At 37.4% G+C, this 15,028-nt stretch overlaps 1 protein-coding gene across 3 annotated transcripts in view; it reads right to left on the reverse strand.

The window, feature by feature from the left end:
- The window catches only part of MATCAP2 (microtubule associated tyrosine carboxypeptidase 2), a 62,879-nt gene that overhangs the window by 12,226 nt on the left and 35,625 nt on the right, over positions 1–15,028 (reverse strand). For all 3 annotated transcript variants that reach the window (XM_072764736.1, XM_072764735.1, XM_072764734.1), the window contains 3 exons: positions 5,497–5,640; positions 4,787–4,919; positions 3,943–4,248 (listed from right to left, as the gene is read on the reverse strand). In XM_072764736.1, the coding sequence (XP_072620837.1) occupies positions 3,943–4,248; positions 4,787–4,919; positions 5,497–5,640 (583 nt within the window). The remainder of the gene's footprint in view (positions 1–3,942; positions 4,249–4,786; positions 4,920–5,496; positions 5,641–15,028) is intronic.

Below are 15,028 nucleotides of genomic sequence, written 5' to 3' on the forward strand. Positions count from 1 at the left end.
GCAGAAGGAAACAGAAATCCAGATCCAGGAGGTACAAGTGGCCCCTGATAAAATCAACCCAAGGAGGTCCACACCAAGACACACAGTAATTACAATGTCAAGAAATTGAGATCAAGAGAAAATTTTACTTATTTTTTAAGAGAGAATTTTAAAACCAGCAAGGAAAAGGAAAACAGTTACATACAAGGGAACCCCATAAAACTATCAGACTATCTGCTGATTTTTTTAGCAAAAACTTTGCAGGCAAGAAGAGAGTGGCATGATATATAATCAAAGTGCTGGGGAAAAAACTTGCAAACAAGAATACTCAATCCAGCAATGCCATCATTCAAAATAGAAGGAGAGAGAGTTTCTGAGACAATTAAAATTAAGGGAATTCATGACACTAAACCAGCCTTACAAGAAATATTAAAGGTGACTCTCTGAGCAGAAAGGAAAGACCATAGGCATGAGTAAGAAAAGTAGGAAGCACAAAAGCAGTAAAATTAAGCAAATCTATAAAAATCAAAGGATTCATAAAATAAAGGGATGTGAAGTATGACTCCACATACCTAACAAGTGGTGAGAAGTACAAATTTAATGCTTTTTATATGGGTTCAAACTTAAGTGACCATCAACTTAATATAACATAGAGACTCCACCAAGTCTCCTAGAACTAATAAATGAATTCAGTAAGGTTGTAGGATACAAAATCAATATATAAAAATTCTACACACAAATAACAAAGCAGCAGAAAGAGAAATTAAGAAAGAAAATCCCATTTACAATTGCACCAAAGATAATAAAATACCTAGGAATAAACTTAACCAAAGAGGTGAAAGACCTGTACTCTGAAAATTATAAAACACTGATGAAAGAAACTGAAGATGACACAAATAGAAAGATATTCCATGGTTGCGGATTTGTAGAATAATATTAAAATGTCCATACTACTTGGCAATCCCTATCAAAGTATCAATAGCATTTTTCACAGAACCAGAACAAATAGTCTTAAAATCTGTATGGAATCATATAAGACCCCCAAGAGTCAAAATAATCTGAAAAATAATAAAACTGGAGGTTATCATAATCCTAGATTTCCAGATACATTACCAAGCTCTAGTAATCAAAATAGTATGGTACTGGCACAAAAACAGACACAATAGATCACTGGAACAGAATAGCCCAGAAACAAACCCATGATAATATGGTCAATTAATCTTTGACAAAGGAGGCAAGAACATGTAACAGGAAAAAGTATCTTCAACAAATGATGTTGGGAAAACAAGACCACTTTCTTACTCTAAACATAAAAATAACCTCAAAATGAATTAAGTACCTAAATGTGAGACCTGAAACTACAAAAATCATAGAAGAGAACGACGCAATAATTTGACACTGGCCATAGCAACATTTTTCTAGATAGGTCTCCTGAGGCAAGGGGGAAGCAAAAGCAAAAATAAACTATTGGCACTAAATAACCCAATTAAAAATAATCCAATTAAAAGTGGGCAGAAGACACGAACAGACATTTTTCTAAAAAAGGGGATGCCTGGGTGGTTCAGCAGTTGAACCACCGAAGCGGTCTGCCTTTGGCTCAGGGCATGATCAGAGGGTCCCCCATCAGGCTCCTCCCAGGGAGCCTGCTTCTCCCTCTGCTATGTCTCTACCTCTGTGTCTCATGAATAAATAAATAAAATCTTTAAAAAAAAAAATAAAGACACACATGCTAGAGGGGAGGCAGTGGGGAAATGGGGTAACTGGGTGAGATGGGCATTAATGAGGACACTTGATATAATGAGCACTGGGTATTATATGCAACTGATAAATCACTAAATTCTAACTCTAAAAATAATACATTACATGTTAAATTGAATTTAAATAAATTTTTTTAAAAAGACAACCTACAAATGGCCAACAGACACATGAAAAGATACCTGACATCATTTATCTTTAGGGAAAGGCAAATCAAAGCCATAAGATATCGCCTCACACCTGTCAAAATGGCTAAAATCAAAAACACAAGAAACAAGGTGAGAATGCACCAAAGGAACCCTGATGCACTGTTGGTGGGAATGCAAATTGATGCAGTTACAGTGTAAGGCAGTATGATGTTCTTCAAAAAATCAGAATTACCATATAATACTGTAATCGCATCAGCGGGTATTTACCCAAAGAGTACAAAAACACAAATTTTAAGATATATGTACCCCTATGTTTACTGAAGCATTATTTACAATAGCCAGATTATGGAAGCAACCTGTATACTAGTAGATGAATGGATAAAGAAGATGTGGTGTGTGTTTATGTATGTGTTTTTATATACAAACATACATATGTATATACACACAGACACACACATATACTGGATTATTAATCATAATAAAGAATGAAATCTTGGGATCCCTGGGTGCCTCAGTGATTTAGCACCTGTCTTCAGCTCAGGGCGTGATCCTGGAGACCTGGGATCGAGTCCCACATCGGGCTCCCTGCATGGAGCCTGCTTCGCCCTCTGCCTGTGTCTCTGCCTCTCTCTCTCTCTCTCATGAATAAATAAATAAAATCTAAAAAAAAAAAAAAAAAGAATGAAATCTTGCCATTTGAAACAACATGGATGGATCTAGAGTGTATAATACTAAGTAAAATAAGTCAGAGAAAGAGAAGTACCATAGAGTTTCACTTATATATAGAATTTAAGAAACAAAACAAAGAAAGAAAAACATAAAAAACCAGACTCTTAAATATAAAGAACAAAGTGATTGGGTACCAGCAGGGAGGTAGGTGAGGGTTTGGGTGAAATAGGTGAAGGGGATTCTGAGTACACTTATCATGATAAGCACAACCACTATATTGTACCCCTGAAATTAATAGAACACTGTACTGGTGTTATTAATCACACTGGAATTTTTAAACAATTAAAAAATTAAAGCAAGAAATCACAATGAGATGCCCATTAGGACCATTATAATAATAATTCAAAAAATGAAAATATAAGTATTGGTAAGCATTGGTGAGGATGTGGAAAACTTAGAACCCCATATACTGCTGGTGGGAATAAAAAATGTTGCATTCACTTTGGAGAACATTCTGGCAGTTCCTCAAAAGGTTAAACAGAGAGTTACCATATGCCAAACAATTCTACTCCTAAGTATATACCCAAGAGAATTAAAAATATAAACTTTTACCCAAATGTTCATGGTGACACTATAATAGCTAAAGAGTGTGAAAACAACTTAAATGTCCATTAATGGTGAGTAAAAAAATTAAATGTGTTCTATATATGCAATAGAACATTATTCAGCAGTAAAAAGGACTGAATACCGATATATGCCACCATAGGGATGAACCTTAAAAACATTATGATCAGTGAAAGAAGCCAGACACAAAGGATTATATATTATATGATCCCATCTGTATGAAATGTCCAATAGGGGCAAATCTATAAAAGTAGATTAATGGTTACTTAGAGCTGGGAGCTTGGTAAAGAAGAAATGGAGAATGGCTGTTAATGAGTACAGGTTTCTTTTTGGGGTTATGAAAATGTTCTAGAATTAGATAGTGGTGATAGCTGCACAACTCCCATGAATATTCTAAAAACCCATGGACTGTACATTTTAATGGGCAAACTATATGTCATGTGAATTATATCTCAGCAAAGCTGTTTTTAAAATCAGAGCAAGAAAAAGAACTGGCAAAATGTTAACAATTGGTGAATCTATAGAATGGGTATTATGAGTGTTATTTCTATCATTTCCATTCTTCTGTAGGTCTGAAATTTTTCAAAATGAGATCTGAAAAAGAATGCTAACAAAATGTGGTTTGGGAAAATTAGCACTGACCTCAAGTAACAAAGGTTTACTTTTTTCTAAGTGAATGGTTTCTCTGATCAGTGGATAAACATGTAATCAAAATCAACAGACAACTAACCATACGTCAGCAAATCTGTAGTCAAGAGACACCCACCTGGCTGAGAAGTATCAGTCCATCCCCTCTTGGCCCGTACACAATAATCCCATCTCGTATTGGGGTCCTTGACAAATTTTCCAATATCTTTGAAGAGTTCGCAAAAAGACATTTGGCTGGCTCGATAAACAGTGTAGTAGAGGAGGGCAGCCCTCCATAAAAAGGGGTCTTTTCTAAAAAGGACACTGTGAATACTTGCCAGTCCTTCCTCTGTGGGATTGTTTGGCTTTAGCTCATGTTTTTTACGGCCAGTCCAACTGTTCCATGGTTGCTGAAGGTTGTTAATACCTCGAAAATAATGTGTGCCTATGGAGAAGAAAAGGTGCGTAAAAAAACAGGAAATGACATTTTCATTTTAATTCTTATCCAAAAAAGATTCTACCAACAGTTCTAAAACCAAATTAATGTGTACCTAGGAATCAAAACAAAGTGGAAAATGACCTGACTCTAAAGCCTTCTGAAGGAGGTACTCTGCCTTCAGAAGGATCACACGTCTTATTCGAAGAGGTTCAACTTTTATAGCATCTATTTTAAGGGGAAGAATCATAGACTTGATATTGAAAAGAATCTCAGAGGGCACTGAGTTCCATTTCCCTCAGTTTCAGAAATGTGGGGGAACTGAAATCCAGGAGTTAAAGGACTTTCCAAGCTTAATACAGTTACACAGTATCCTAAAAAATCTCATTTGAAGTGAGACATTAATATCTTAGTTCAAGTGAAACCTAACAATTTTATTACCTTTTGCCAAGTACCGCTAAGAAAAAAAAAAACCTTATAAAAGAATGTTTCTTTGCAGCTCATTTCTGATACTACAAGTGAACAAATGGAGAAGGGCTGCCCCTACCTATTTCATGCCTCAGCATTCCTTCCAGCCAGTGCTCACGTGCAGTGGAAACATTGATGGTCAGTGTCGGGCACCCATTTACCACTGTCATTGAAGCTCGGGAAAGCAGGTCTTCAGTGAGATGAACTACAATCTAAGGAGTTAAGAGGAAAAAAACATATATATTATATATATACAACAAAATGTAAAGGCTGGGGAGAGGAAGCTTTCTCAGGAAACAACAGACCCATAAATCAATAAGCTTTTATTTTGCTTGTACCAATTTGACTCTCCAAGAATTCTAGAAGATGAAATGAAGAGCCAATCACTTTTGACCCTTCCACTTTTGAGCATGGGGAACTCAAGAACCCTTCCTGGATAGAAGGAAAGTAGAGGGCTGTGCTGAGCAGGCAGTGCTGCCACTGCTCTCAAATACAGTCCCCCATCCCCACCCCTGCCAGGTTAAAATGATGCAAAGGAAGATACACAAGCCACAGTCGGCTTCACTGCTTGGCCATTGTGAACTGGCTGCTTATAAAAGGCAGCCACTGAGGCAAATTGCTTCATTATTAATTTTCATAAAATAATTCCCATAATCCCACACAAGCTATACAGAAACAGTGGTAAGTAAAGAAGAACACAAACTGAACATAACAATTTGATTTAATGGGTGACTAATTTAATGAACAGTTAAAATGCCAATACCATCTTGTGTCACTCCCGATTCATACCTCACCCAGACAGCCTTCTTTCATCATGTACTTCCGAACATGACTCCAGATACGAGTTTTAGATAGCAGGCTGCCACCTGTGGCCTGCTCAAATTTTTCATAACTTCCATATTTCTGTAAAGTCAGTTCCATAATATTGATGGACTGTAAAAAAACAAACAGGGATAATGAAAATAAATAGCCTCTCATTACTCTGAGATGAGTAATAAGTTATCTTCTTATTGACCATGACCTGTTTTTTGATAATTGATTTCCAAATGAAATTGCAAGAGAAGTACCACATCTAATTCTAAACAGCTTTCACTCATTAACATAAATTTATACAGACACCTCTGTGCTTACAAATCCTCTTTCCCTGTGTTCATTTCTCCTTCACATGCTGAGGGATAAAGGTACAGCATGCAGCGTCAACATCTGACAGGCTGAGAAGGCAAGGCAGAGGGGGCTCCTTGGCTTCTCAAAGACCATTTGGTGGTTTGGCAGGAAAACTCAGAGTGGAAAGTATGTCTTCAGACTAATCGTTAAATTATAATTGCGACGTAGATAAAGAAATTAACCCAATTTTTAAGCACACACAATAGAATCAACCATTCTTCTATGACAATCTTATAAAATCTGAACATTTCCAGGGTTAGTCTTTCAAAGAAAAACAGTCTCAACATTACTAAAAACACTTTCATCTTTCATTCAGAGCAGAGTACTACCTAATTCTCATTCTTCATAAATTTTCACATCAAAAGAATATGAAAGTTGAGATCTTAACTAATACTCAAAAAGGAAGACTAAAAAATGCTGGCCGTGAATCACTAGTATCTTGGGAAAGACACAAGAAAGAAAAACATAAGGAAGACTAGTGATCTTTAAAAAGTCTTTGGGGAAAGAAGCTAGAAAATTTAAATATATCTTATAGGAATTGTGAGAGAAGTGAGAAAATCCAGTATGAAATCTAGTTTCCAGACTATTGTTTGACTAGTAAAGAGATTAAAATTACAAGCTCTACAGTCGGATGGACTTGTGTTGACATGCTGGCTCTGTCTACCCTCTGGCTGAGTGATGTGGGCAAATCATTTAACTTGTTACTAAGCCTCCTCATTTTTAAATGGGGTAAAAATAATAATGTCTACTTCACGGTTTTGTTCAGAAAATTTGGCCAATCTTTATAAAGCACAGTGCCTGGAGCCTAATAAGTAGTCAGTACCTGTCAGTTATTACATTATCATCGTCATCATTATATGTTCATTCTTTCGAAATGCCACACCACTGTAGAGAGTATGCCCAGCACAAATACTACAGAAAACTCACACTGCAAGTTTTAATTCAATATATATATCCTCAATGCAAAAATATGTATTACTAATAAACTAGGCATGTGTCATAAAGTTATCATAACAAGAAATGGCTTCAATAGGCTTTGACTGGCTTTTGTTCCCAAAACTGGTATGAAAAGCTCTATAGTTCAAAATGTGGTGCAAAGGCTGGCAGAATTGGCTTGACATGTGAGCTGTTTTCAAATGCGTAATTTTGCCCCATCATGCCTACTGAACCAGGCACATGCACTTTATTCTCCAGGTGATTCATGTGCATGGTAAAAAGAAAACTCTCAGAGAATGGAATTACAGCACAACTACCCTACAGACTACTTTTTAAAATGACAACTATGATAATTAAAAGAAAAAAGCATGTAATTAAAAATCCATTTCTATAGATTAGCAAAGATTTTTTGCAAACACCAGTCTAATGATGACTAGTCATCAATATATAAAATAGAGTGAAAATAATGTGAGAAATCTGTTATTAATTCCAGGAAAGACAGAAGTGGTACCTTCTACTGGACTGATACTTAGAGCCAAAAAAAGCCAGGGGTGCCTGGGTGGCTCGCTCAGCTCAGGCAGGTCATGATCTCTGGTCCTGGGATCAAGCCCCACATCAAGCCCTGCATTGAGCCTCACACTGGGCTCCCTGCTTCTTCCCCTGTCCCTGCTCTAGCTGCTCCTCTAGCTTGTGCTCTCTCCCAAATAAATAAAATCTTAAAAAAAAAAAAAGTTAAAGGCATTTTTTTATTATTACCTATAGTTACATGTTTTTAAGTATGTACTTAATTTCAGATAATATTAGCTTTTCTAGCATATGCTTACTCACTAGAAAAAAATGTGGTTATCTACTATGGTAGTCCCCCCTTATCTGCAGGGGAGATGTTCTAAAACCTCATTGGATACCTGAAGCTGCAGAGTACCAAATCCTATGCACACTGTTTTTCCTATCTATACACACCTATGATAAAGTTTAATTTATAAATTAAGCAGAGTAAGAGGTTAACAATAAAGTAGAACAATTATAACATTATACTGTAATAAAAGTTATGTGAATGTGGTCTCTCTCTCAAAATATCTTATTGAACTATACTCACTCTTCTTGTGATAATAAAACATCTATGTGATAAGGGAGGTGAATGACACAAGCAGCAGCATTAGGCTACCACCGATCTTCTGACAACATGTCAGAAAGAGGATCATCTGGTTCCAGACTGAGGTTCATCTTGGGTAACTGAAACCGCAGAAGGTGAAATCATGGATAAGGGGAACTACTGGATTTATTAGAGCAGATACAGTTTAGAGAATTAAGAAAAACCTAAATATAGGTGTTCCCTATTATCACCAATAAATGGTACTAGTAGAAGGCTATTATGTATTCATATTCATAGTAAGTATTCACTCATATTCATAATGGGAAAAGAAATCTCATAGGAAATTTTACTGAAAACGTACCCTATAAATTTTTTTTAGTACCCTATAAATTTAAGAGAAAACATACTTTGGCAGTTTAACAACATTTAGGCAAATTTCATACCCATGTACTAATTACTGGATCCACCAAAGAATGAGTAACATCACATCCTTCATTTCATCTTACTTACATGGCATCATAATGACAACACTACCCAGAAGATATACTGATGTTCCCCAAAGGTTATATTAATATGATGTCATGGCCAATATTCTTCTTTAAAAGTGCCTAACCTTAGGGTGCTGGGTGGCTCAGTTGGCTAAGCATCAGCTCAGGTCATGATCCTGAGGTCCTGGGATCGAGCCCCAAATCAGGCTCCCTGCTCAGTGAGAAGCCTGCCTCTCCCCATCCTTTTGCCTCTCCCTGCCCTGTTCTCCCAAATAAATAAAATATTAAAAAATAAAATAAAACAAAGTGCCTATCCTTTTGTCATCTCTATTGATTTCTTTCTTCATCAGTTTTTCAACTGGTCCAACCTAGACAGATTGGTCCTGAGCACACAGGTCTCCAGTATCCTTTGTTGACCTTAAGAAATAATTTCCTGATTCATCTGCATTATAATAGCCCCAAGCAGAGAGACAGAAACCGTGGTTAAGTGGGTGATAAATAAAAGCTTTACAAGAGAAATCAGAAATGTTGATTGGGTGGCTCAGGTGGCTGAAGGTTTAGCACCGCCTTCAGCCCAGAGCGTGATCCTGGAGACCCTTCCTGCATGGAGATTGCTTCTCCCTCTGCCTGTGTCTCTGCCTCTCTGTGTCTCTCATGAATAAATCAATAAAATCTTAAAAAAAAAAAAATCTGTTTCTGGTTCTTGGTTTGCCTCTCTAAAAAAAAAAAATGATGGTCACCTCATCAGTGAATATTTTTATGTCACAATTTTTGCTCTTTTTTAAATTAATTAATTAATTTATTTATGTATGATAGTCACAGAGAGAGAGAGAGAGAGAGAGGCAGAGACACAGGCAGAGGGAGAAGCAAAATTGCACCGGGAGCCCAATGTGGGATTCGATCCCGGGTCTCCAGGATCGCACCCTGGGCCAAAGGCAGGCGCTAAACCGATGCACCACCCAGGGATCCCACAATTTTTGCTTTTCTATGCAGCCTCTTAACTGCAGGCCATAAAAATCTTAGGAGTATGGTATCAGCTTTGAAAAAGGGAAAAGGCAGTAAGTAATTTTAAAAGGCACAAGGAAGCCTGCAAGAATATACGCAAAGGCTGCTGCTCTGGTTTGGGGGGGAGAGGTGGACTGCATTGATGTTTATATCTGTACTTTTCAGAACTTTTAAAATTCTTTACAATATGCATGTATTAGTGTTATGATCAAGAGGAAAAAGTAATTCTTTTCCAGTTTTACTGAGGTATGGTTGACAAAAATATGTATTTAGGTTGTACCATGTGATGTATTTTTTTAAAGGCGTACAATGTAATGCTTTAATATATGTATATGCTGTGAAATGGTTACCATAATCAAGTTAACTGACACATCTATCACTTCATGTAGTTACCATTTTTTGTGTATGGTGAAAACATCTAAGATCTTAGCAAATTTCAAGTATATAATACAGTATTATTAACTATAATCATCATGGTGTACATTAGATCCCCAGGACTTACTCAACTTATAACTCAAAGTTTGTACCCTTTGACCCAAATCTCCTCATTCCCCAACCAAAAGTTTTTTTTCTTTTTCTTTTTTTTAAAGAAAAAAAGAAGGGAAAAGCTCATCCATTCTCCCAGAGTTCAGAGAATCCATACCTATACAAGCTTTCACATACATCATCCAAATGGCTAACTACTTTTAGAGGCAATGAATTTCATGTCAATTCTCTCTTCTCCATTATTATCATTAAAATTAATCAAAAAACATTTCCCGGTATTACTTGGTGAGGAATTAAAACAATTTTTCTCTAATCATTGCTTTCAATTTGCCATCCAGAATATCTCCTTCCTATCTCTGAATATGTCAACCAGTTTCTTTAGTTTTCCAATAATTTTCAAGTATTCAAAAAAAAGTCCACTTTAAGCCAATTTAATCCATTTTAAAATGTCAATCATATCTAATTTAAAGCTTTTTCCCTGGCAGCCCCAGTGGCTCAGCGATTTAGTGCTGCCTGCAGCCCAGGGTGTGATCCTGGAGACCCGGGATCGAGTCCCACATCAGGCTCCCTGCATGGAGCCTGCTTCTCCCTCTGCCTGTGTCTCTGCTTCTCTCTCTTTCCTCTTTGTGTATTCTCATGAATACATAAATAAAGTCTTAAAAAAAAAAAAAAACTTAAAAAAAAAAAAAAGCTCTTTCCCCTCTTCTAGGGCATGACCAGCCCAAGGACTAAAGAAACTTGACTTGAGAAAGAAAGGTAGAATAGTGATTTCTTTCTCAGCTCTCCCAAGTTTTCTGGGCCCCTCCTTCCCTTCAGTAAAATGACAGCTGGGAGAAAGAAAAGAACAATTCCTATATAACTGGCTCAGCTGTGGTCCTCCATCCTTGACCTAGGACGCTGGTGGAGGCCTAGTCTAGCCGTGGTCCTCTGTCCTTGACCTAGGATGCCGGTGCAGGCCTATCCTAATCAGCATCTCCACTGCATGGCTCACTGCAAGAAGCCCCTGAAAGCAGACTGCTAACAAAACTATGACTTTTTAAATCCCAGTAGGAACAACTAAAAGACTTACTGTATACCCATTTTATTAAATATATACAGCGAAAGTTATACTGACACAAAAGAAATGCTGACAGTTTTTAAGGACATGAGAAAATGCAGATGCTTAAAAGTATACTAACCTCAATTATGAACACTGTTAGGCACGGGGCAAGGAAAACACTAAGCATGAATAGTGATTATCCTTGGGTGATAGAATTATGGGATTTTATTCTCTTCTTTATTTTTTTTTTAAGGTGGGGTGGGTGGGGTTGGGGAGGGGCAGAGGGAGAGGGACAGAGAATCTTAAGCAGGCTCCACACCTTTCTCCCATTTTCCAGTTAGTCAGTCATTCGTTAATATCCTTACTCTGGAGTATTTGTATTTAAAAAAAGAATGCATTGGGGGAGAAAGCCCCTAAAAATTCAAACAAATATTTTTCTATAGTAGAGTTTTAGGCAGAGCAGACTGCTGGTAGGAAGAGGTTGAGGCATTCTTGAGGCCTACTCATGGAGCAAGCAGCCACTTCCCTCAGCCATGTGGAGATCTAGCCCTAGACATCAAATAATATTCTCTGCTTCCTTCCAACTATAAGAATAGCAAATATACACAGTAAACACTCAGACATTACATAGTTTTACTGATCAGTTTTAAAACTTCTAGAACCAAAACATCTTAATATATACATATCCATTTGTCCAGGTCTCAGTCTCCTAATCTGTAGGAATTTGACTTTGTACCTTTCCTTTGCATCCATTTTATTACTTGGCTAACTCTTCCATCACCATGTTAGAAAATGATATGATAGGAACTACTCTCGAGTTCCACAAAAACAGTATTAGGTAGTATAATATTTCTTGCTCAAAATGGACTGAAATAGGCCACCAAACATACTTTTTGCCTTTTAAAAGTTGGGCCAAAAACCATATATTTTTGCTAAATTATGAATCAATATAATATCTCTGCTCATATCAATTATTTCTGAATCCTTCCTCTTTTTAAGAGGATATTCTAAAACTGTGTATTTCTTACAGAACAAATTTTCAGAGATCTCAAACCTAGTGCAAAGAGGAAGTAAATACAAAATGAGTAATTGTTCAGCATGAAGGAAACAGTTCTATCTCTCCCCTGATCTCGATGTCATTTATATTACATAAAACAGAACACAACCTTCTGCCACTGCCACCTCATGACCCTGAGGCACTTATTCTCCTCTATGAAAATAAGAGTATAATAGGGAAGATGGCAGTGTAACAAGAACCTAAACTCACCTTGTGTCACAAATACAACTAGGTAACACTCAAATCACTGGAAATAACCCAGAAAACAACCAGAAGACTGGAAACTAAAAGTAGAGAAGAGGCCATATTGAAGAGGGTAGGAAGGGCAGAAGTGCAGTAGGAAGCAAAACAGATTCGGGGGGCCAACTGCTCGAGGGAACTGTGAGGGCAGAGTAGGGAGAAAAGTAGACCCTCACACTGGGTAGCCCACGTGGGGAAGATGGGTCCCCATAGCACTTGGCTCTGAAAACTAGAGGGGATGATTTTCATGAGTTTTTACAACCAGTAGGACTTCAAGCCTGGAACTTACCAGCAGGCTCAGTTCTGGGAGAGCCTGGAAGGCAAATGAAAACTAAGTCTCCACCCTTAATTTTGGCTCAGGTCATGATCTCAGGGTCCAGTCTTCTTGAGATTCTCTGTCCCCCACCCCACTTTGTCTTTACCACCCCCCAAAAATTTACAGATATAATGCAATCCCTATCAAAGTACCAACAGTATTTTGCACATAACTAGAACAAACACTCCTAAAATTTGTATGGAACAACATAAGATCCCAGATAGCAAAAGCAATCAGAAAAAGAAAAGAAACCTAGAGGTATCACAATTCAAAACTTCAAGTGATATTACAAAGCTGTAGTAATCAAAATAGTATGGTACTGCCACAAAATAGACACATAGATCAATGGAACAGAAACCTGAGAAATAAACCCACAATTATATGGTCAATTAATCTTTGACAAAGGGGCTGAAAAATATGCAGTGGGAAAAAGTCTCTTCAAAAAATGGTGTTGAGAAAACTGGATAGCTATATGCAAAAGAATGAAACTAGACCACTTTCTTACACCATTCACAAAAATAAACTCAAAATCGATTAAGGGCTTAAATATGAGACCTGAAACTATAAAAATCCTAGAAGAAAGCACAGGCAGTGATGTCTCTGATATCAGCCACAGCAACATCTTTTTAGACGTGTCTCCTGAGACCAGAGAAATAAAAGCAGAAATAAACGATTGTGACTACATCAAAATAGAAAGCTTCTGCACAGCAAAGAAACCAACAAAACAAAAAAGACAACCTACTGAGAGATCTGCAAATGACATATGTAATAAAAGGTTAGTATCCAAAATATATAAAGTTGTTATACAACTCAACACTAATTAAAATGAGTCAAGTAGGGGCACTTGAGTGGCTCAGTTGGTTAAGCAACTGCCTTCAGCTAGGTCATGATCTCAGGGTCCTAGGACTGAGCCCCTACTGGGTTCCCTGCTCAGCAGGGAACCAGCTTCTCCCTCTCCCTCTGCCTCTCCCCCTTGCTCATGCTCTGCGCCTCTAAAATAAATAAATAAAATCTTTAAAAACATAAAATAAATAAAATAAAATGGGCAGAAGTGGAGTGGCTGGATGGCCAGTAGGTAGAGTGTCTGACTCTTGGTTTCAGCTCAAGTCATGGTTTTAGGATCATGGCACTGGGCTTCTTGTCAGGCTCCATGCTCAGAGCAGAGTCTGCTTGTCCCTTTCCCTAGGCTTCTTCCCCTCCCAGCCCCACACTTTCTCTCTCTCAAATAAATAAATAAAATCTTTTTTAAAAAAGTGGGCAGAAGACACAAACAGACGTTTCTCCAAAGAAAACATATAGATGGCCAACAGACACATGGAAAGATACTCAACATCACTCATCTTCAGGGAAAGGCAAATCAAAAGCAGAGTGAGATGTCACCTCACATTTGTCAGAATGGCTAAGTAACACAAGTAACAATGTTGACAAGGATGTGGAGAAAAAGGAACCCTTGTGTACTGCTGGTAGGAATGCAAACTGTGTACAGTCACTGTAGAAAACAGTATGGGGTTCCCCCCAAAATTAAAAATAGAACTACCCTATGATTCAGCAATCACTCTACAGGGTATTTACCCAAGAAATACAAAAACACTTATTTGAAAAGATATATACACCCTTATGGGTTTTTTAAATTTTTTTATTTAAATTCAATTAATTAGCATATAATATATTGCTGGTTTCAGAGGTAGAGGTCAGTGATTCATCAGTCTTATATAATACCCAGTGCTCATTACATCATATGCCCTCTTTAACAGGTGTTCTTCACCCTGTTACCCCATCCTCCCATCTCCTTCCCCTCCAGCGACCCTCAGTTTGTTTCCTATGATTAAAGAGTCTCTTATGGCTTATCACCCTCTCGGAGTTCATCTTGTTTTATTTTTCCTTCTCTCCCCCTTGTACTTCTCTGTTTTTTCTTAAATTCCACATGAGTGAGAGCATATGATAACTGTCTTTCTCTGATTGACTTGTTTTGCTTAGCATAATATCCTCTAGTTCCAGCCATGTTATTACAAATGGAAAAATTTAATTTTTCTAATGGCTGAGTACTATTCCCTTGTACATATATACCACATCTTTATCCATTCCTCAGTCGATGGAGATCTGAGCTCTTTCTGTTTGGCTACTGTGGACATTGCTGCTATAAACATTGGGGTTTAGGTGCCCCTTTGGGTCACTACATTTGTATCTTTGGGGTAAATACCCAGTAGTACAACTGCTGGATCACAGGGCAGCTCTATTTTCAACTTTTTTAGGAACCTTCATACTGTTTCCCAGAATTGCTATACCAGCTTGCATTCTCACATCCTTATGTTTATTGCAGTTTTTACAACAGCCAAATTAGCAGCCTAAGTGTCCACTGATATATGAATGGATAAAGATGTAGGGTGTATACATATACACCTATGTGTATACATAGGAATATTATTCAGCCATAAAAAAACAATGAAATCTTGCCATTTGCCACAACATGGATGGATCTACCAAGTATAATGCTAAG

The sequence above is a fragment of the Vulpes vulpes genome, chromosome 7 (genome assembly GCF_048418805.1).
Source record: "Vulpes vulpes isolate BD-2025 chromosome 7, VulVul3, whole genome shotgun sequence".
NCBI lineage: Eukaryota > Metazoa > Chordata > Mammalia > Carnivora > Canidae > Vulpes > Vulpes vulpes.